Source organism: Manis pentadactyla, chromosome 19, assembly GCF_030020395.1.
Source record: "Manis pentadactyla isolate mManPen7 chromosome 19, mManPen7.hap1, whole genome shotgun sequence".
NCBI lineage: Eukaryota > Metazoa > Chordata > Mammalia > Pholidota > Manidae > Manis > Manis pentadactyla.
In genome coordinates this window covers 12,498,237-12,519,034 of record NC_080037.1, presented here as the reverse complement: position 1 = coordinate 12,519,034, position 20,798 = coordinate 12,498,237, and the positions used below count along the sequence as shown (strand labels likewise).

Here is a 20,798-nt window from a genome sequence, read left to right as displayed (position 1 = left end):
GTCGATCACATTACTTACATCATATTAAATTTAATTGCAAACAGGTTTGAGGGAATTCTGGGGTGTGATGGAAATAATCTCAAATTGTGTCAAACTGATAGATTTTGATTAATCCAAGTGTTGTATAGAATTGTATACTTACATTGAGTGAATTTTATGATATGGAAGTTATGAGAGAAATCTAAGAGTCCTTACTGGTGATACTTATTAAAGAAAATGTTTGCCTAATTAAATGTCAGAATTATACAAAGTAGAAAACCAAAATGGAACACTTCAAAGCAGTGTTCAATATCATTTCAAAAGTAAAATAACATTACCTTTCCATGTAAAATAGGTTTTTTACATTTTGCCACATTTTAACACACTTTCAATATTTAAAAGTTTTCTTAAAAGATAAAAGGTCTCTTGCTGTACTATTTCTTTTTAAAAATTTTAATTGTGAAATCTAACACACAGAAAAGCAAATAAAACCAGAAAGCAAGCATCCACAAAACCACTTAGGTCAAAAATTAAAACATCCCAAGATCTCCCTTCTATCCCCACCCAATGCTCCCAATGCTCTTCCTAATCCCTCCCCACTATTGTGGTTTTTAAAATAACTACAAAAAGCATCCCTATGTAATGTTTTGCCTGCTTTTGAACTTTAGATTTATCCAAGTTGTTGCCAGTAGCTGTAATTTTGCATTTTTTATGATTATATACTACTAGGCAATAGTATGTAGGTTGTATAAATAAATATACCACATTTATGTATCCATTCTTCTGTCCATAGGCATTTGAGTTGCTTCAAGTTTTTTGGAAATTGTTAACAACGCTGCTAGAAACATTCTTGTACACAAATCTGGTGCACAAAAGCACACATTTCCAAGAGTGGAAATGCTGAATCCCATGGTACATTACCTTCATGTTTACTGTGGAATGGCAACTGTTTTACAAAGCGGTGGTGAAGGACTTGGCAATTTCTACTCATAGCACAATTCCAACTGCTCTACATCCTCCTTAACACTTGTAATTTCAGAGATTTCTCTTTAGCCAGTTTAGGTGTGGAGAAATGTTGATCTAGCTTCAATGTGCATTTCTCCAATGATTAAAGAGGCTGAGCACCTCTTCATTTTAGAATGAGCATTTGGGTTTCCTCTTTTCTGAAGTGTCTGTCCAATTATTTTGCACATTTTTCTACTGAAATGTTCATCTTCTTCTTATTCAGTTGTTGGAGTTCTATAATATTTTGATAAAAGCCTTTTGTTGGGTACATCTTGCAAGCAGTTTTTCAGTGGCTTGCCTTTTAAAAAAAAACCCTTATACTGAAGGGTAATATACATATTCAAGTGTTCAGACTCTTAAGCACAGCTGAATGAATTTTCACAAAGTGACATAGGTATTCACACTTAAGTAACTTGTCCATTATCACACAGAAGTCTGGCTCCAGAGTCCATGCTTCTAACCACGTCTCATTTACCATTTCTTAATTTAATTGTCCACAAAGCCCAAAAAGGACCTCCAGGATAACCTCTATCTCAGTCTTTAACATAATCACACCCACAAAGACCTTTTTGCCATGTAATATACATATTCATAGTTCTAAGGATTGGGATATGCACATCTTTAGGGGGGCATTACTTCTGCCTCACACTTTTAAATACAGAAAGCTCTAGATGCTGCAGCTAACTGTCTAAACCAGAGTTTCTCAACTAGGGTTCTGGAGAATCCCAGGGTGTGCCTGAGCAGTGGCTAGAGGCTCCAAAAGAGTAATTAAGAAAGAATAAATGCCATTTGAACTTTGCACAGGGCAATGCACGTTCACAGTGATGAGCAGAGACTGGTAGCCCCCACAGTGACTTTATTACAGGGCTTTAAGCCTCATCCAGACATAGGCAGTAAGATCATGCTCATTTGGTTGGATCCATTTACAGTTTTTTATGCACAACAGGGCAGCTGTCGATAGCTGGTGAGCTCTAACACTGCAGGGATGTTAGCCAGACGACACAGCCTCTTCTGGGTTACCTGCCCTGACCCCCACCTTGTACCACCAACTGGAGCAAACAGGTTCTATTACTGCCAAAGAAAACTGAAGGGAATTCTCCAATGCAGAGTGGCTTCTGAAGAGGTATAAGATAGGAGAGGAAGATCCCAAGCCTACAGACTATTCTGATAAGGTAGCAACAATGAATCACAAACTTCAGAGGCCATTTCACTGCACTAGTGCAATGCAGGACCCACACAAGTCCATCCTGATGATGAAACGATCACTAGGTTGTACCGGGCTGGTAGTCCAAGCTGTCCTATTCGACCACTCATCATCCACAGAGGGCACTTGACAAATGCAGCTGTGAATGCAGCCAACCACGAAGTCACTTAACCACTGACAACTGAAGCTGCTGGTTGTTTGGAGATTCTAACAGCTATTTAAGATAAAGAGAGGGAAGCTTTTAAAAAAAATATCATATTCAGTTAAAAAGGCGCAGAAAGTAAATTACTTAATAGCAGAATTTAATGTCCAGAAGAAGTCACACAGTTGGTGAGCATCTAATAATGCCAGTATGTGAAACTGTAAGTGTCCAGGACAAAATGCCATATGAGAAACTGAAAAGGTTCCACTCTCAAATGGTACGGTAAGCTGACACACTGCTGATATTCCACGTGATGCTCAAGAGGCATTGCGATAAAAGACAGAAACAGCTTCTCTGTTAAATCTACAGGCTTTGCCAGGAAGTGTCAGGCTGTAGCATTTGTAAGGCCAATAAATGACAGTGAAGATCAAGTAAGCTTTTTCGGCGGCAAAGGCCCCACCCCAAGCAGAGGCCTCATGCGTGGTCTTCATCTCTACGGCTGAAGAGCTGGCATCTGCAGAGGAGCCACCAACAGCTGGCGCCGCTCTTGTACAAACAGAAAATGCTGACACTGCCACGACTCGTGGCTTTCTTCACCGAGGTACTAGTGTCAAAACTCTTGCAGATGAAATGAAAAGCAGCTCTAAATGACATCACAGAAATGGCTAAGTGTATTAAACAAAGACTGGCCTTCCAGAATGTTTCTAAGGCATGCGGAAATGTCTAAGCAACAGTGCAGACTTGGGGTCGAGTTTGTTACAGTCATGCCACCACGGGGAGGGTGAGGAGGGCTGCATGCCAGGCAGCGAGTGCCCGGAGGGCTGGCGAGGTGGCCCGTGGCCGGCAGTCTCCCTCCGGCAGTCGGCACCTGCGGCCCCTCATCGCCCATCTGTGCCTCACGTGAGGAGGCCCTCTCCATGCTGAGGAGTTCGTGCGTGGGGCCAAAGACTCTGGACAGGAGAGATTATGGAGAAGCAGACTCGGACTGCCCACCAGCCAGGGACTCAGGGATCCGTTAAGGCCACAGCAGAAAACACAAGTTGTACGGAAATGGAAGTCAGGAAAATCCTTTAAGACTCTGTCCTTACATATAAAAGGGAAGACAGACACCCTTTTTTCATCATATTAGTTTCGCTTTTTAAAAATTGCCATTGCTTATATCATACATCACAATAAAGAGTTTTTTTCCCTTCTGGTCCAAAATGGGAAATAGCATGATGGTCTTAGTTTGAAAACAGTGGCATATCTCCTAGACCAGAGCCTAAGGAGGCAATGCTGTCTCAGAAACTCACTGAGGGTACATCTTTTGGAAACACTGATTTGAGTTTACTGGTTTATTTGCTTGGCATGTTATGCAATTGCACAAGTGTTTGCCACAGGCACTGGTACTACAATGACAGGGGAACTGGTTCTTATTTTGCCCTGGTGCTTCAGAAATTAAATATTATAAACAAACACTATATATTTTTGTATCCACACTTAGAACAGGGTTCAATTGGGTGTCCAAAATGTGAACTAAGCAGTACCATGTATATGTGATAGTATATATATGCTGTTAGTTTTCACTGTTTTAGATTTATTATAAACTCACATACTCTGTCAGCCAATTTTTTCTAAGTGTACATTTCTTCATGCTGTTAAAGTGTAATAAAAGGATATACACGATAATGCTTTGTATTTAAGCAGAATCTTTTTCTCTCAGGAAAAACAGTTCTTCTGGGATAATTTTAAACACAATTTAAGATAATGACATTGCTCAGAATTGCCAAAGTATTTGGCAAATGGTAGATAAAGTATTAAATGAGTCTTCAAATTCTAGCAATAGAGAATCTTTGCAATTTACATTGCACATAGATAAAAAGTTACGGAGACCATTTATTTGTTTGAAATACTGAATTCAATTTAGAGGGAGAAATTGTGGTAAAATATTAAAATAAATACACAGTGTCTTTTAGCTAATAATTGGTTAGCAGCTGAGGAACATGGGTTCCTCTAAACTTCCAAGACAAAGAATTAAAAATTGCAAGTTTGTTCATTTTTTAATTACTTTAAAAGTTTGAAAAAATCTTAGCAGCCATTATCGTTAAAGTAATATTGTACCTAGGTCTGTGAAATTAAAATTATACAATCAAAGTTGTTTGTACACATAAAGGACATATGAGTATATTGACTCTTACTTAATTTTCTTTATCAACACCTAATAGACATTTACTGAATTTCATTTCAGTGTATCACAAACATGTGATTTGACCCATGGTGGACTTAAGAGTATCACTGTTTGGAAAACAATAACGTAATAAAAACACACCCACAAATCTGGAATGGGTCAGTGGGCATGTGCTTCTTATAGAAATGCTAGTTTAAAAAGGGCAATCCATCATTTCCTATAGCAAGCAGGAAGAGTTTGCAGCAGGTATCTGAACTGAGAAGTGAACTGCCGGAGTACTTGGAAAAAAGAGTAATCCCGATGTTGCTGGGTGCTCTGAACATGAAGGGCTGCAGGACTTAGCCTACTTAGCAGACATTTCACATGAACCAGTCTCTGCAAAGCTCTGGAGAAAACCTTTTTTGCCTTCGAGTGACAGGATTCTTGGATTTAAAAGAAAAGAATTAAGCTGTAAAAGGAAAGCTTAAACTAAAAAACAAGTCTCAAATCTTACTGAAAACTGCCCTAGAGAACTAGAGAAAAAACCAAACAGTATGTTCCTATCCTTAGAATACAAATACATGGCTGGGCGAGGGACTCCTCTGACTCTTCAGTCCAGCCTGAGAACTTAACACTTTGAGAGAAGAGGAAGAACTTTGTAAGCCAGGGTCTAATGGTACATGTAAGATTACACTCACTGCTGTGTCTCTAGACATGATGGGGAAGTCTGAATGTCCTGACATTTATAAGAAAGCAATAAACTTTTGCTGCAATTTGTAATTTCTTACATGAGTGAGCAAGAAAATACACCTCATTTCAGCTGAAAAGGAAATTCATGTTTGCTTATCTCTTCAGTTCAATTTGGAACAGAGTATTCGTGCAGTTAAAACCAAGCACGGATTTCACATTAAAGGGGTAAATTTCACTCTTTATTTCAGTTTCAAAAATAAACATGTGTATGCATATTTAAGCCTATATAAGAGATCAAGAAACCAACACACATTTATATAATAAATTTAGAACTGCAAAGCCTATATTTGAGCTTGATCATGTTTCAGTAAGAAAATGTTTTTTAAAATGTTGAAAATTGTGTCTTGGGCTATTGTTAGTCATATTGCTTTGTTTATGATTTTAGTAGCTTTACTATTCAACCCTGTCAAAAAATGTTCAAGTCACAATACGAGGTTGTAAATTTATACCCTATTATGAATTTATATATGTTATTTATATGCAATTTAAATCATATTATATGTTATGTATTTATTTAAATGAAATCTACCATGCCACCCTTTAGAAAAATTAAACCTCATTTTGGTGTAAGTCAGTTATTTAACAGAAATTGAGTATGTTTGCCTTATGAACTTTAAAAATTTTGTAAAGGAAAGAGATTAACTTCAAGAAAGATGAGCTAAGCTTAACTATCTTTTTTTAATTTTTACCCAAGAAATGGTTAAATTCATTTTTAATTTTAAATGGGAAAGAACTACCCTGGGTCATACCTTATCCACACCTCACTCCTCATCAGTTTCATGCTGGTGGCAGTTACACAACTGATGCATTTGTCAAAACTCATAAAATTGCACTCCAAAAAGAGTGGATTTTATATATGTAAATGATACGTCAATAAACTTGACTTTTAAAAAAGTCATATCAAACTTGCAATTCAATAAGCTACAAAAAAACAAAGGTTATATAAAAAGTAACAATAGTTCCTCCAACCATCTTGCCAACAAAAAACAGACAAAGCCTTAGCATCATCAGACTCTTGGGTTCTCTCAGGTAGCAAGGAAAACAAATTCCTTCCTGCTTTACAGTACATTAGAAGTTAAATATCTTGCTGTTTCAATGACAATTTGAATGAATATAATTTTACAAATCACTTTTTAATAATACTGGTAGGACTTGGACAATATGACTTCAAACTAAATACAGCTAATTAGCTATACATACTCTTTCTTACTTTAGGAAAAGGAAACTCAAGGAATCAAAGGGTTCAGGAAGCTTTCTATACCTCTGAAGTGACATATCACAATGCTGTGTCAGAATACAAAGATCTATTCCATTTGGGCTTAATCTTGCAGAGCAGATGGATTTAATAGATGGCAGAAGTTTCTTTTCAACTCAGCAACCTGAACCCCACAAAGACCTTACTCTGGTTTTCATGGTTTACAGCATCTACTTCAAGGATCTTGTTTGCTATGGAAAGACAGTAAGTGAGCCAACAGCCAAATCAGATAGTAATTTATAGAACTGGAAGCTATGTCAATTACAGTAAGTGGTTTGAAAAGGGAATAACAATTATCTGGTTGGTAAAACAGCATAGTAATTTCTTTCACCTTTGCAGCAATCTTGAAATTTCCTACATACGCAACAAAAGCAAGAGGAAATACAACTCTCTTTTCACAAAGCAGACTGGATATAATGCCCTTGTATCAAAGGAACATTAACAATAACGGCTACTGTCTATGGTGCCTGTCATTTACCCAATAATCCTAGCGTAGGTATTGCTATTCTCCACTGAAAGATCAGGATGAGAAGAGCAGCCACCATTAACAGTCAGCATGTGATCGGCACTGTACTCAAAGCTCTACATCCAGCCCCTCACTTATGCTTCACAGTAATCTTACGTCAGGCTGGTTTAAGAAATAGGTGCAAAGTCACTCAACTACTAACAGTCAGAGCCTAGACTCACACCGAGTATCTGTTGGTTCAAGCCTTATGTTGTTGCTGCTCCTCTCCAAGGATGATTAAAAATACTGGGATATTACTATACTTTCATGACTAGAAAGTATTCTCAATGACACAAACTATATTTAACTGTACTATAAAGCTTCTAGAGTCTATTTTAAAATGCATCATAATATCACAGCTTACTGCTATACTTCCTAAATTGAACTAGTTTATCAGAAATGAAAACTAGACAGTTTAAAAACCAACAGGGTAAAAATGATAATTGGGAGAGACAAAAAGTTTATCCAGGGTGCCTGCCTACGTTATTTACAGAGAAGGGGGGATCCTCAACAAGATCTTCTATAAATAAAAAAGGGTACCAGACATTATGTGCCTTCCCAAAACAAAAGGTGGAAAAAAAGAGCATTTGCTGAGTATCCATTACCAAGTCCAGTTTTAATGACCTGGATGTGATTAATTAAAGAAGTACTTACGATAGTGTACAGAGAAGGGTCAGTGGAGCAGGCCTGATTCTTAGAAAGGCAGACAGGCCTGCTCACAAGGTCAGCCCTTGCCTAGTGTCTGAAAACTTGGATTTGGGGAAGGTTCCCACCATCCTCTGCTCAGAATAGTCACTCTGACTAAGTGGTTTCTGCAAACAATATGGTTGGGAGTAACAGCTTTCTTCTGGGAGTATGGGATTTAGGTCAGTGCTGGGCAGAGGGTGCCTCTGTGATCAGCCCTCAGTACCAGCTCTGGGCGCAGAGTCTCTAAGGTGCTTCCCTAGGAGACATTTCACACGTGTCGCTATGATTCGTTGCTGGGGGCATTAAGCGTGTCCTGTGAGACTCCACTGGGAGAGGGCTCTTGGTGACCGTCACCTGGTTTCCTCCAGGCTCCACCCTTTTCCCTTTGTTGATGTGGTCATGTATTCTCTCACTGAAATAAATCAGAGCCATGAGTACAACTATATGCTGAGTCCTGGGAGTGATTAACAGAACTTGCTGGTGGTTGTGCGGACCCCCTACACAGATAGTAAGATATTTTCAACCTACACTTACAAAATAGCTACTGCCAGTAACATGGCCATAAAAATTTGCTCAAGATTGACATGGGTTCTGGGGAGGTTTTACTCCCCACTGGCAAGAACCAAAATAAATTCCAAACATCTGACCCTGAACTAATGTAAGTAATATATTTTTAAACAAGGGATACCCACCAGGAACTCTAGCAGGAAAGGAATCAGGAGACCCTGCTCCAGCACCACCCTCTTCTTCATCTTCCTCAAATTCCAAATTCTCTTCTTCACCAGGTGCTAAAATTCTTCTACATGCAAAAGAACAGAAAATATTGTGAGCTACAAAACTAAATATACTAAATAAAGCCTCGTAGCTACTCATTTCCTAGGTAAGATGTTCATTTAAAAAATGACATAAAATGTTATATTGATATCAATGATACCAATTTCATATAAAAAATCCAGACATCTAAAAATGGGTATAAAATAAGAAGACAAATATTGGTGATTTTTTTTTTTTTTACCTTAAGGGGACAGGCTGAACATCAAATGGGAATTCTTTATTATATGTAAGAATATTCTTTAAGACTAGAATAAAAAGAAAGAGAAACATGAATTCTTCCATAAATCAAAATTTTTTATTATAAATGACTAATTTTAATCAATTTTACTATGCACATAAATACTTTTTAAAGAAATTCCCAATCTTATTGTCACTCAGAGCTACAACACATTTGTCCACTGTAGGTTCTAGCAAAATGAAAACATCCATAGTATGCTACCAGTAATTTCAGAGTGCTGTCAGATCTGAAGGAGAGTAAGTTGCAGAGTCTCAGAGTCCTCATGGAAAATGAATCCAAAATAGTTATTCTACATACAAAGCCCAAGGTGAGACACAGGGCACCAGAGGAAGAGAAGACCTCCTCCCTGGAGTACTGCAATTAAAAGACTGGCATCAGAGACGACTGATTAGAGGTACATGAGCATATCTTACTCTGTGTTCTGATTAAATTCCCTCTCAACTCCATAAAACTGGAAGTTTGGTAAAATTGGTAATATTTCTCATATGCTTTTGTGATAGTTTATTACATACACAGGTATAGGTACATATATACATACATACACACACACAAACATACATACACAAAGAGGGATTTGTCCTCAAGAGAAGTCTTCAAATTACATGCACCACCTCCTATATTATGGTTTTGGCTGAGGATTACATTCTGGCTTAAATTTAAAGAGAGATGTTCTACAATTCTGCCTACATTTGAAGAGGTACTGTAAGTATGTACGCCTTACAGAGGTACTATGTAATTTAATACTTCCTATCTGGCATTATGGGTTCCCAGTAACTACCTGCAATTATACAAACATGAAGTAACGGTATGAATTGGGCAATCCTAAAAGTTCCTATGATTTTGTACTTAATTAAATCAACCTAATTTTGAAGTCCTGCAGTTTAGAGCTAAAACAAATGTGGCATATTGTCATCCCAAAGAGGAAATCCCAATGCGCAGGTTGGAAAATTACATGATTTACTCCAACAGAAGTCAGATTTGCTTATCAGATTTCTTCTAATACACACATTCCTACTAAGTCCTTCAGTAAAAAAGAAGTCTGAGATTTGTGTCTAGATTCTCATTCATTCTTATTCCCCTCACGTCCAGCTCTTACCCTCATCCTTCCTCTCAACAAATGCTCTGAATGCCCATAATGTTTCAGACACTGTTTTAGGTGCTCAAGACATGACAGTGATCAACACAGAGGGTTCTTGCCCTCCTGTATGGATCGTAGATCCCAGTCAGGAAAAGCAGACAATAAACAAGCAACAAATTAACAAGATAACCTAGGCTATATTAGTGCTATAAAGGACACAAATAGGAAGACTGTGGAAGGGGAGCAGAGGGAGGAGCTCAGCTAAGGTGGACAGGGTGAGCCTTTAGAAACGGAACCACTGGACACACGTGGCCATGCGCTGAATGAGAGGAGCTGTCCTTACGTTGCTCTGGGGAAGGGCTTTCCGAGTATTAGAGAACGGGCTGGAGCAACCACGGGTGCTGAGCAGGAACTAGCTTGGCGCGTTCAAAGAATAAAATGGACTGTACAGTTGATGTTTGATAAGCAAGAGGGAAATGGCAGAAGGCCTATAGTCAGATCTTAGCCTACGACGATGTCAATGACTTGAGCATTCACATTACTCTGAATCTCAGTTTCCCCAGTTCCAAAATGCGAATATTGCTTCCTTCACAGACTGTTGAGGGAATTAAGTAATATATATGAAACTGCACAGGAAAATTTAAAGAACATATAAACGTAAGCCTATGTTATTATATGGTAACTTATTCTCTCCATAGCTTCCCTTATCCAGCTGGCCAGAATCCTAGTATTTCAGGTGTCACTAAGAAGCACTATTTTTAATATTTTAAGAAAATCCTTTCTCAATCTGATGCATAATTGCTCACTGTGACTAAACTATTAATTCAACTCGTAAGTTAATCATTTACATAGTATTGTGCTAGATACTTTAGAATAGAGGAGCAGGTGATAAAGACTGACAATCTATTGTTCCTATCAGAAATGAAAACACAGACATGATCATATTTTAATTTAAAAAGGGGAAAAAAAACCAACCCTTAAAATATGTACAAAAAAGCATTAATAAAAAATTGAAATCTCTATCATTATTAAGAATATCTTGCATTTGTATTATAATAGAAGAGTTAAACAGTATTTTTCCTTAGGTATCAATCCTTTGGAAAGGAAATGTTTGTTTTGGTGTAATAGCCTCTCATAATTTTGTATTTACAAATATAGAGCATATCAGATATTTAATTTGTGTGAATAATTTTGGAAAAAAATAACAGATCCTTTCTCACTTTCTGTAATTGTAGGATGAGTTTCCATTTTCACCAATTATGGAATACAGAGATTCTAATGTCCTCTTAAAATTGGGTTTTACTTAAACTTTACATAGGTTTTTCTTCCACCCACTGGTATTTTAAGAAGACTTGGAGAAGAAGAGAAGCAAGTTTGTAACTTCACGGATGGTATTACTGTAATACCATGAATCCACCATGGTTTGGGGACTGATTCACCCAGCAGAACTTACACACGCACAACCACTGCACAGCTCACATGGGATCATGCCCTCCACCAGTAAAACCTCAGCACTTGCAGCCTGCTCTCATGGAGCATGATCTGCCACCCTCCTGAAGGTTACACTCTAAGAAATGACAGACAGCAAATACAAAAATGTGTTCTGCTTTTGTGGCTGACTTCTTTCTTTTTTGTGGTAGGCAAAATGAGTGGGTGCTTCCCATTTGAAAGGTTATATTTTAGAGTAAGAGAGAAGATTCCCTGAGGACATGCAACCTATTCAACTTAAAAATTTGCTAAGTTCATACTATGGGCAAAGCACTAAATTAGGCTCTGTGGAGAAAATACAAAGGTTATTCACAATATCCTTGAGGAGAGGAATGAATGTAAGTGAGAATAATACAGGACAGACAATGATAATGGATATAAAAAGTGCTTACAGAAAAGACAGGAGGTAGAGTTTAATTACAGCTTCAGAGAGCACAGAAAACATTCAGAGAAAAGAGGGATTTCTTTGGAGCCTTAATGAATTAATGGAAGGGAATTATACAGAGTGCTGGTGGGGGATATATGTTTGAGTAAGTGGAAGATTACTAAGGATTAAAACAAGAAAATAAAACAACTAGTACTTTCATGATCTTAGCTAGTTTTAGCATGAATTTCAGACAAGATTATCAAGAGATATCCTGAAGGAAAAATATATTAGCAAAAAAAACCAGCAAAGTCCCACATATTGGAAGGTACAGTCATTCATTAATTTTCCTTTCCTTAGAGTCAGAAGAGGCAGAGGAGAGCCTAAGAATGCTTAATCTAAAATAGAGTCAAATACCAATTTGTAAAAAATGTTTGATTCTGATAAAGTAATTAACTTGACAGACAGCAAAACTTGACACTGTAACAAGTGCCTAGCTGTGATCAATTAAAAATTACAAAGCATACCCTGAGTTACAACACACATATTTATGTTCCTTTAAGAGGCAACGGCAAATTTAAATATTCTAAAAAGACAATAAATACTAAGAAGGAAGAAGTCTGAATGAAAGAACTATATAAATTCAGCATATAACAAAATGAACCCCAATAATATTATCTTTCCTTTCCAGTCCCATCCCTAAATTTAAAAAAAATAAAAACAAACAAGAAATAGAAGACTAATGAGATTTCAGTCCAGTCTAACATATGGGTCAATAATCTCTCAGAAGCTACACCATTAAGGTATTAATAACAGAGCGTAGTGTACATAAGGCTTTGAGGGTCACTCAGAACCCTGGTCAAAACCCAGTTTTGGCATTTACAAGCTACAAGGTCATGGGCAAGGGTCAGCTAACAGACTGTAGCTGAGTAGATTTATCTGAGTGCTTGGTTTACAGCTGCTACTTTAAAAACCATTATTAACAATGAAAGAGCCAATGAGGCAAGAGGAAAAATAATTGAGCATGTTTGTAGGAAGAGATAATAAGTATCTGAGGATAAATGGTTTACCATCTTAACAGTCATCTTACATACTTGTAAGATTCTAAGATTTTATTTGGAAACAAACTGAGGGAAAAAAACTAGTAGAAAATAGTGACTAAATGAGGAACCAAAATTTGAATTATTCATTATCATTAAAAAAATGAAACATAATTTTCTTTAGAACCATTACATAACCCAGACATCCTAACTGGAGTTGTAATCTTTTTTAGAGCCATATGTGTGCTTTTCCTAAAGTAATCTAATATATAGCCAGTCCAGAACAGGCAAATTTATAGAGACAGAAAGTAAATTAGTGGTTGCCTGGGGCAGAGAACTGGGGAGCTGCAGGGGAAAGGGTGAATGCTAATAGATACAGGTTTCTTTTTGGGGTGATGAAAATGTCCTAAAATTGCAAATATTTCCTCTAAGAGAATATTGATGTGAACCAGCAAAAAAGCTTTATTTGGCATCATCCTAACCACCAAAACCTTTGAAGGAACTGTTTACTTAAAAAAATGCTTTCAGGAAGACCAAATGCGAGCCAGGGAATATTTTGTAGAGCAGCTCAAACAAACAACCAGACTGGAGTTTTTGATGACATGTAGTATAAATGGGCATCAATGACTCTAACTTTATATTCTCCTGCAGACTTCACTATAAACGCTTACCAACATAATTATAGTCTTATTAAAGTGATTAAAACAAAATAAAGGCTAAAACAGATAGATGAGGCACTACTTAGAATCAAATAATTCATCATATACTATAGTGAAGGTGAAGCAACTAATTACTGTAAATATTACAGAAATTATGAAAGTACCCCCCAAAAATCACATAGGACTAGATATTAACAAAAATAAACCAGCACCTATGCTAAGTAATCTTAATATGTATAATAGAGTAAATATTTTTCTAAAGGAGTACCACTAAAAAATATAAAATAAAACTTACTTGGTTCTAGCTTCTTTAGGTCCTCCAGTTTAAATTCATCTTGGGACTGTGTGGACTGAATTTAAAATATGCACATTACATCTTTTTATTACAAAGATTTCACTACACTCTATGTGTTTTAAATGTCAAGAACTAAATATTCAAAAAGTAGCCAAAATAAATGAATCTATTTCTTGCTTTCAAAGTAGAAAATGAAAAGTCCCAAACTGGTTTTTGTATCTTTGGTACATTCAGGTTAAAAATAAAAATAACAGAAAGATATTGAAGTTATATCTTTGATTTCTATGGTTTATAAAATTTGAACTAAATATTTTAATATGGGTTTGACCCACAAATTCCTATTGTTATAAAACCCTTCTTCAATAATACTTCCAGCATGAATGCCTAATGTTTTATTAGAATAGTTCATAATAATTTCTTTTCCTTATATTAAAGAGAGGAAAAAATACACCTATTTACCTGTAAAGCTGCACTTCGTAATTCCAAGCATGTTGCAATTTTGCCTATGGTTTTCTGTAGGAAAAAGAGAAAGCTATAAATACCAAATATAACTGTTAGTTGTCAAAATCATCAAGACAGTTTTTATTGATAAAGGATCTATATTTTAAAAAAATAAGTTAAACTTTCTTTTAAGCATCTTGCAGATTTTAGAAAAGAGAAACAGGAAGCAAAGGACTAGGATAGGAAGAGAAGGTGAGTATCCAATATCTCCTGCTTTAATGTGCCACAACCACTTTTAAATCAGGTTGCTTTGATGATATGATGAACAGGGCGTGAGGCAATGAGGACTTCCAACTTGCCTTCTCTTTTCTGTAAAGCCTGAAATTCACTAAAAGATTTAAGAATAAAAATACTGAAAGTTATTTAGCACAACAGTATAATTTAATTTTCACTTAAGTCCAATCTTGATTTGTTTAATTCATTTATAAGCAATGTTAAGCAAAATCAATACTTGTGATGATAGGTGGCAAATTTTACAGTTAGATGTCTTATACGATAGGAGCTTTAAAATGGATATAAAAGATAGGATAGAGCCCTTGTCTTAATAAGCTCATGTTCTATTGTGTGAGATTACACAAGTGCAGAATCACTGTAACATAAAGAAGAGATGGTTGATTCCATAAGCTTCAGCAAAGTAAGCTACCATATGTTCTGAAGAAACAGCATCAAGAATCTGTGCTAGGAGTCAAACCCCAATGCCTGGGAGGATGTTTAAAACTAGAGAGTTTACAGAATTCTCATGGTCCAGATGTCTAAAGTCCCAAACAGAAAGCAGAGGGAGGTAAGTTTGAAATGTGAAGCGTGTGTGTTTTCGGGGAGAGGGGGTCCCTCTGAAGCGGAACTTCAATGACCAGCTGAGGAATCCGTTTTTACTTGAGTAGTAAATTGCACATATTTTCATAGAGAAGAATGACCATCAGATTCACTCTTTAAGAAGACTGTTGTATTAACAGTGTCCACAGGTTGGAGCAGAAGAGGGAAGAGACTAAAAGTCAAATCGATCAGGTTATTTCAACTGTCCAGGTAAATGGTAATCAGAATCAAAACATGAATGACTAGGATGGAAATGAAACGGTCGTGGCCCGTAGAAGAAACATGAAACATGTCTAACAGCAGTTGGCTGAATTAAGCCCATCAAGATTTTCCAGTCCTTTAAAAAAGACATCTCTTAAGTTTTTATTAGGAATAACTCAGACCATAAAAGTGAGGTATCTATGTATAATATTTGCAGTGCCTCACAGTGAAATATTCTAAGGAAAAAAATGACACTAAATGTACTATTGGATTAGGTGGTTTTCTCTTTTGTCAATTTTCTTTGCAAGATAAATGAGGAGCAAAAGAGGAGTAACAGTACATCCTGGCCCCTGGAGCTGAGGCGAGTGAGAACTATGCAATTATCTTATCTGACAATACACAGCTGGTATAGCAACTCACAAAATAAACCAACGCTGAGAAAGGTATCACTCTTCGCCAAGGAACAAGTAACGATAACTATCTCCACAATCTTTAAAAACTTTTTATCCCAGTATAAGAGTTTAGCAAATGCCCAATTTTATTATGAAAATTTACATTTAAAGATTATATTTAATATAGTAAGCACAGACGGATTCAAGACATACTCAGGGATTTGTTTACCCTCTCCAATAGCTGTTTCACAGGAACCAGCAATTGTTTTTTTCCTACACATAAAATACAATATCTCAAAGTTACTGTTGTTCTAAAATAGAATTTAATATAATAATGTAGTAAAAATAATGACAAACTATTGAGTACTTAATAAAAATGACTGGCTCTCCCTAATTATACATAACCATTATATAACCATTATATAATTAATTTAATCCCCATTTTAATCCTATGAATTAGAAACAGCTATTTTATAGATTAATAGATTTTTATTAAGATTTTTATAGATATGTTAATAACATAACTTGCTGTAGACACTAATGTCTTCTATATACTAGCAATACATACAACAAAGCAATACACTTAATTTAATACCATTTGGCCATACTTTTGTATTCTTTTAAAAATAGTTTTTAAAAAGGATTTTGTCTATATTAGTGAGATGAACCAATGAGTAAGTCTTTCAAAATATTAGTTGAGTCCTTTTCCTTCTTTAGTATGAAATCCATTTGATTTGATGCTTTGAACATTTACAGTAAAATGCAGTTTAAAAACTATGAGTCTACTAATAACCTATTTTAAATTTAAACATTCATTCCTTCAAGTTAAGCAGAAGCAACAGCTTTTTACACAGAATCTACTGAATGATGGCAAGATACCAATAGGCATTATTCATAACTATTTTAAGGGACCACACCCAACATATTAGAAGAGGAGTGAAACACTATCGTTTTCAGTTCTAGCCATGACTTTTAAAACATGTAGCATTTATTCATGTCAAAATCAAGTGCTTGCCACTGTAAATTGTTTCACTCTTCTTAAAACAAATGGTTCAGAAAAATGATTAAGAACCACAAAGTCACTTGTGCCAGAGTACAAATACTGACAATGCACATTAAGAATAAGCATAGAAGATCTAAGTGAACTTTAATTTTAGAAAAATTTAAATTATTAGTACTTCATTCAGTCTAATAAGTCATGCCTAATATGGTACAGAAATGGACAATGTCCTCGTTTCCACAATATTGGCTATCTTACTTTGTCATTACTAGGGAAAGTGACAGTTCAAAAGAGAGCAGTTAAAGGCAAAGATGATGTAAAAATAAAGAGCTAAATTAATTTTGTTAAAGCATATTCAATTTATGTAAGGAAAAACAAGGTTAAAAAATACACATAGTTAAAGTAGTATAGTCACAATCCAGACTTAATTTTTAGATCTGAACAGCCAGTCATCTACTCTTTAGCTGTGGGGAGGCATAGAAGGGAGGAAGACAGGGGGAGAGGTGGAAAGGGGGTACCCATAAAATATAAGGCTAGCATACAGTGCTGGAATTCTCATTATCACCAAATTTGACTCAAAACAGGGAAAAACTTTCTAAGCATCATGAGACAGGATGTTCTCTCTGTCCAGAAACTTACATGAGAAAATCTACTACACCAAAGTAGGGAATTTAATGGAATGAAAACTTTTGGCAGCTATTCTTTGGCTACTAAACCCAGTTGTCATAATGACAAAACTATTGAGAACTGAAATGAAAGCTAAGTCAATTAATCATGAGGGAGGATCAAATAAGAGTCATAAACTTTCTTATTTTCTACCAGATAGCTTTGAGAATAATATAACTAGAAAAGCCATATGAAGATTTTATCACTAATTAATAAAGCTGAGAGATCAGCAGTTCTACTTGAGGGTTCTTTAGATTTAAAATAAGAAGTGAAAGATTTACATGTTACTGTCTCAAAAACTAGGATTTCTCTTATCTTAAAATAATAATCATATATGAATAAGTATCAATAATCTATAACTTGTCATGGTTAGAAAAACATTAAAAACAGTAAAAGCATAAAGAATATAGGTCAAAGCAGAAAACAAAAGGAACAATTTGCTTAGAATAATGTAAGAAATAGTCTCCATTTTCCTCTTTTGAGGAAAACACAATTGCATTTTTTCTCCTTTGGCTTATGTGCCAGGTCTGCTATTCAATTAATTTTGCAGACCTAACAGTTGGTTTCAAAATTTCCCATAACATGTTCTTCAGAACACTAGACCCAATGAAATGTTGTATAAAGGGAAGAGGGAACTTCTAAAAGCAAACAAATTTGGAAACACTCTATTACCCAAATTCTTTAAAAATTCAACATACATATTAGCATGTTAAAAACCCTAACAAGTTACAAATGCTCCCTTTTCAAATAACATCTATTAATTATTCAGAGTCAACGTTCCCCAGGTCACCTCTGGGAAATCTGTTTTCTAATCATTTATTAACTTGGATCCTCTAACTTTTTCCTTATGTGACATTCAAATAAGGCCTATATGTCAGTATGAGTTTTTCGGCCCATTGTGAATGTTTCAACTGTATTTTCAAAGAAAATTACATTTATAAATGCATACAACTTGCCTTATATTCCTAATGTAGTACAGAGTGATTGGGGGGGCCCTTCTCCAAGCCCCAAGGAATAGGCAGGCAGGCACAATCTCTCTCTGTAGTCACAACTGGCAGCCACAAATGCCTCCTAGGCAGGTATTATAAATAATAAACACCTCAGAAATCAGGCTTCCAGGAAAGGAGGAGGTACAGAATACTTCAAAGGTGGGGGTCATCACAAGATATAGGGATTCCTTTTAAGATCATTCAGGGCTATCTGATCCCCCATTTCATACTTAAGGAAATTAAGGCCCAGAGACAGAGCCAGGATTCAAAATCAAGTCTTCTGACTCCCCATTTCAGGCTCTTTCCTCTAGGTCCTGCCGCCTCCGGGGCCTTTTGGAGCATAAGATCTGTGGATCTATGTAAGCTGAGAAGAGACAGCAGCCAGGTGGCCACTAAGAAACAGCTATAAATTTAAAAAATTAATAAATAGTATTATCAAACACCAGCTTCAGCCTTAGAAACTTGAAGAAAATGTTATTTTTTTCTCATTAGTTTTATCATCATCTGGATGGCATTTAAAAAAAAATGTGAGTATGTTTCAAGTCAAATCACTTTGTATTTGAAGTCATGTAGCTTAGAGGTCCCATACCTAATCAACAGACAAAACATGGAAGTTGGAGACAAAACATGTAAGTAACTCAAGGCAAACATGATTAAAACATGGGGGTCATTAAATTTTTTTGATTTTCTAAAATTTCATTTTGTTTCCATATTCATAACACACTTTGTTAGTTATTAATGTACATACTCAGATATATGATTCTGTTTCAAAATTTAGACATTTTAACTCTCAGTTCTGTGACGTCAACTGGTCATTTCCTAATCAATTCGTAAATAGATTTCACAGATCTTATAGATGTGATAAAGCATACAGATTTTATTCTTTCCTTAAGCAAACCAATCATGTCCTATGTGGTAAGTATTTTCCAGGGCTTTAATTCTAAATTTCCTATAACTATTGTGGATATTAGCAACTGTTAAGGAAAAAAGAAAAATAAACTATTAAATTGTAGTAACTTTTTTTTCTTTTTTAAATACAAAAAAAAGTACATTCCCAACTATTTTTAGATGCAAACATACTAACTTGTACAAAAAAATATGGCTAATCCTGATCTTTGGGAATTTTTTTTTTCTCTCCAAACTCCTATAAAAAAGAATCAAATGAATACAAGGCCTAAGGACTACAATAGTATTTGTTTAAAGCTTACTTAAAACACGTACAAAATAGTCACTTCCACTCCTACCCTTTGTACAAAAAAAGAATTAATAAAAGCAAATGAAGTCACTATAATTTTCACAATGTCTTTTCTTAAGAGATGCGGGAAAAACTGACACATTAAATTTTTTCATTATCTACAAGATTAAAATTTGACTTAACACTAGGTATTTTGAGCCAGGAAAAAATGGGAATTGTTTTTTCTTATTTCTGCTCACTCTTTGAAAGTAAAGCTTCTTAAAGTATTCCATTAGCATAATCTCTAATAGTACAGGGAATTCACTTGACACTTTAAAATTTTAATTCAAGGAGAAAGAACACCACTGACACATTTTGCAATCTTATGCATTTATTTTGCTGATTCTTACGCCAAATTCTTGACTTGAACTAATTAAAAGCCAAGGGTGGCTTTTTTTGGTTTTTGTTGTTGTTTTTGTTTTTTGTTTTGAGAAATTTCAGGGTCAAATAATTGGGGCAGGAATCAATTACTTACAATCAAACTCCAGTCTCTGGAGTCCTGCTCTTCCCAACCAAAGTGTGGAAGGTCTACACTAAGATTAAAGTCTAAATGGCTGAGCAAAGAAATTCATTAAGGGGTAAGTCATATAGTATCTCTAGTGATCACCTAACGTTTGGCAAAACATAATCAGTATCATTGCTTTGCACTTATGCATTTAAGTTTTTGTTGTTTGTTTTACTCAAGAGACTCAAAACAGAGTCCTTCTCATTTGGAATTCGATATATCTAGAGGTTATTTTATTGTACCTTTTGTTCTTCTGTGAATTCAGAATTATTGTGTTGAGCTTGGGCCTCTTTTTGTAGATGTCTTGCTAATCTGTAAGAAGAAAAAACATTATTTAGAATTGAAGAAAAGCAAACTCTCAAATGCAACAAGGAGAAACAATTTAAATCTTTTAAAACACAATGAAGAACAAGAATACTTTGTTGTGTTTTCAAAGTATAAATCTACATTATATTTAGAATCAAACACTTTATAGAACAACAATGAAAATAAAATACAATACTTTTCATGCCATTTCACTGGACAAATTTCAGCTCTAGGCAGTGAAAACAGAATCTTAAGAGCTGGAAAGAATCTCAAATGGCATCTAATCCAACTTTCTTTCATATGCATGAATTTCTTCTCTAACAAGCCAATAAGTAGTTGTCCAGATTCTGCTTAAACACTTCCAGTGAGCAACAATAATAGTACCAGAGACACTTTATCATTAACTTGCTGATAAGATTAGTCCAAATTGCAGCCACAACAAAGTGGTAATACTCAATCAAATTATACTTCTGAAAATATTTTTCATGGAAAATAAAGAAAATTCTCTACAATGAGACAATG

The 20,798-nt window shown here is 35.5% G+C and overlaps 1 protein-coding gene across 1 annotated transcript in view; it reads right to left on the bottom strand.

Moving 5' to 3' along the window:
- AIDA (axin interactor, dorsalization associated) overlaps nt 1-20,798 on the bottom strand; it is a 35,186-nt gene that overhangs the window by 8,451 nt on the left and 5,937 nt on the right. Inside the window, exons 2-6 of the mRNA XM_036922161.2 lie at nt 20,213-20,282; nt 14,129-14,182; nt 13,670-13,724; nt 8,689-8,752; nt 8,366-8,472 (exon numbers count right to left, since the gene is read on the bottom strand). Of these exons, the coding sequence (XP_036778056.1) occupies nt 8,366-8,472; nt 8,689-8,752; nt 13,670-13,724; nt 14,129-14,182; nt 20,213-20,282 (350 nt within the window). The remainder of the gene's footprint in view (nt 1-8,365; nt 8,473-8,688; nt 8,753-13,669; nt 13,725-14,128; nt 14,183-20,212; nt 20,283-20,798) is intronic.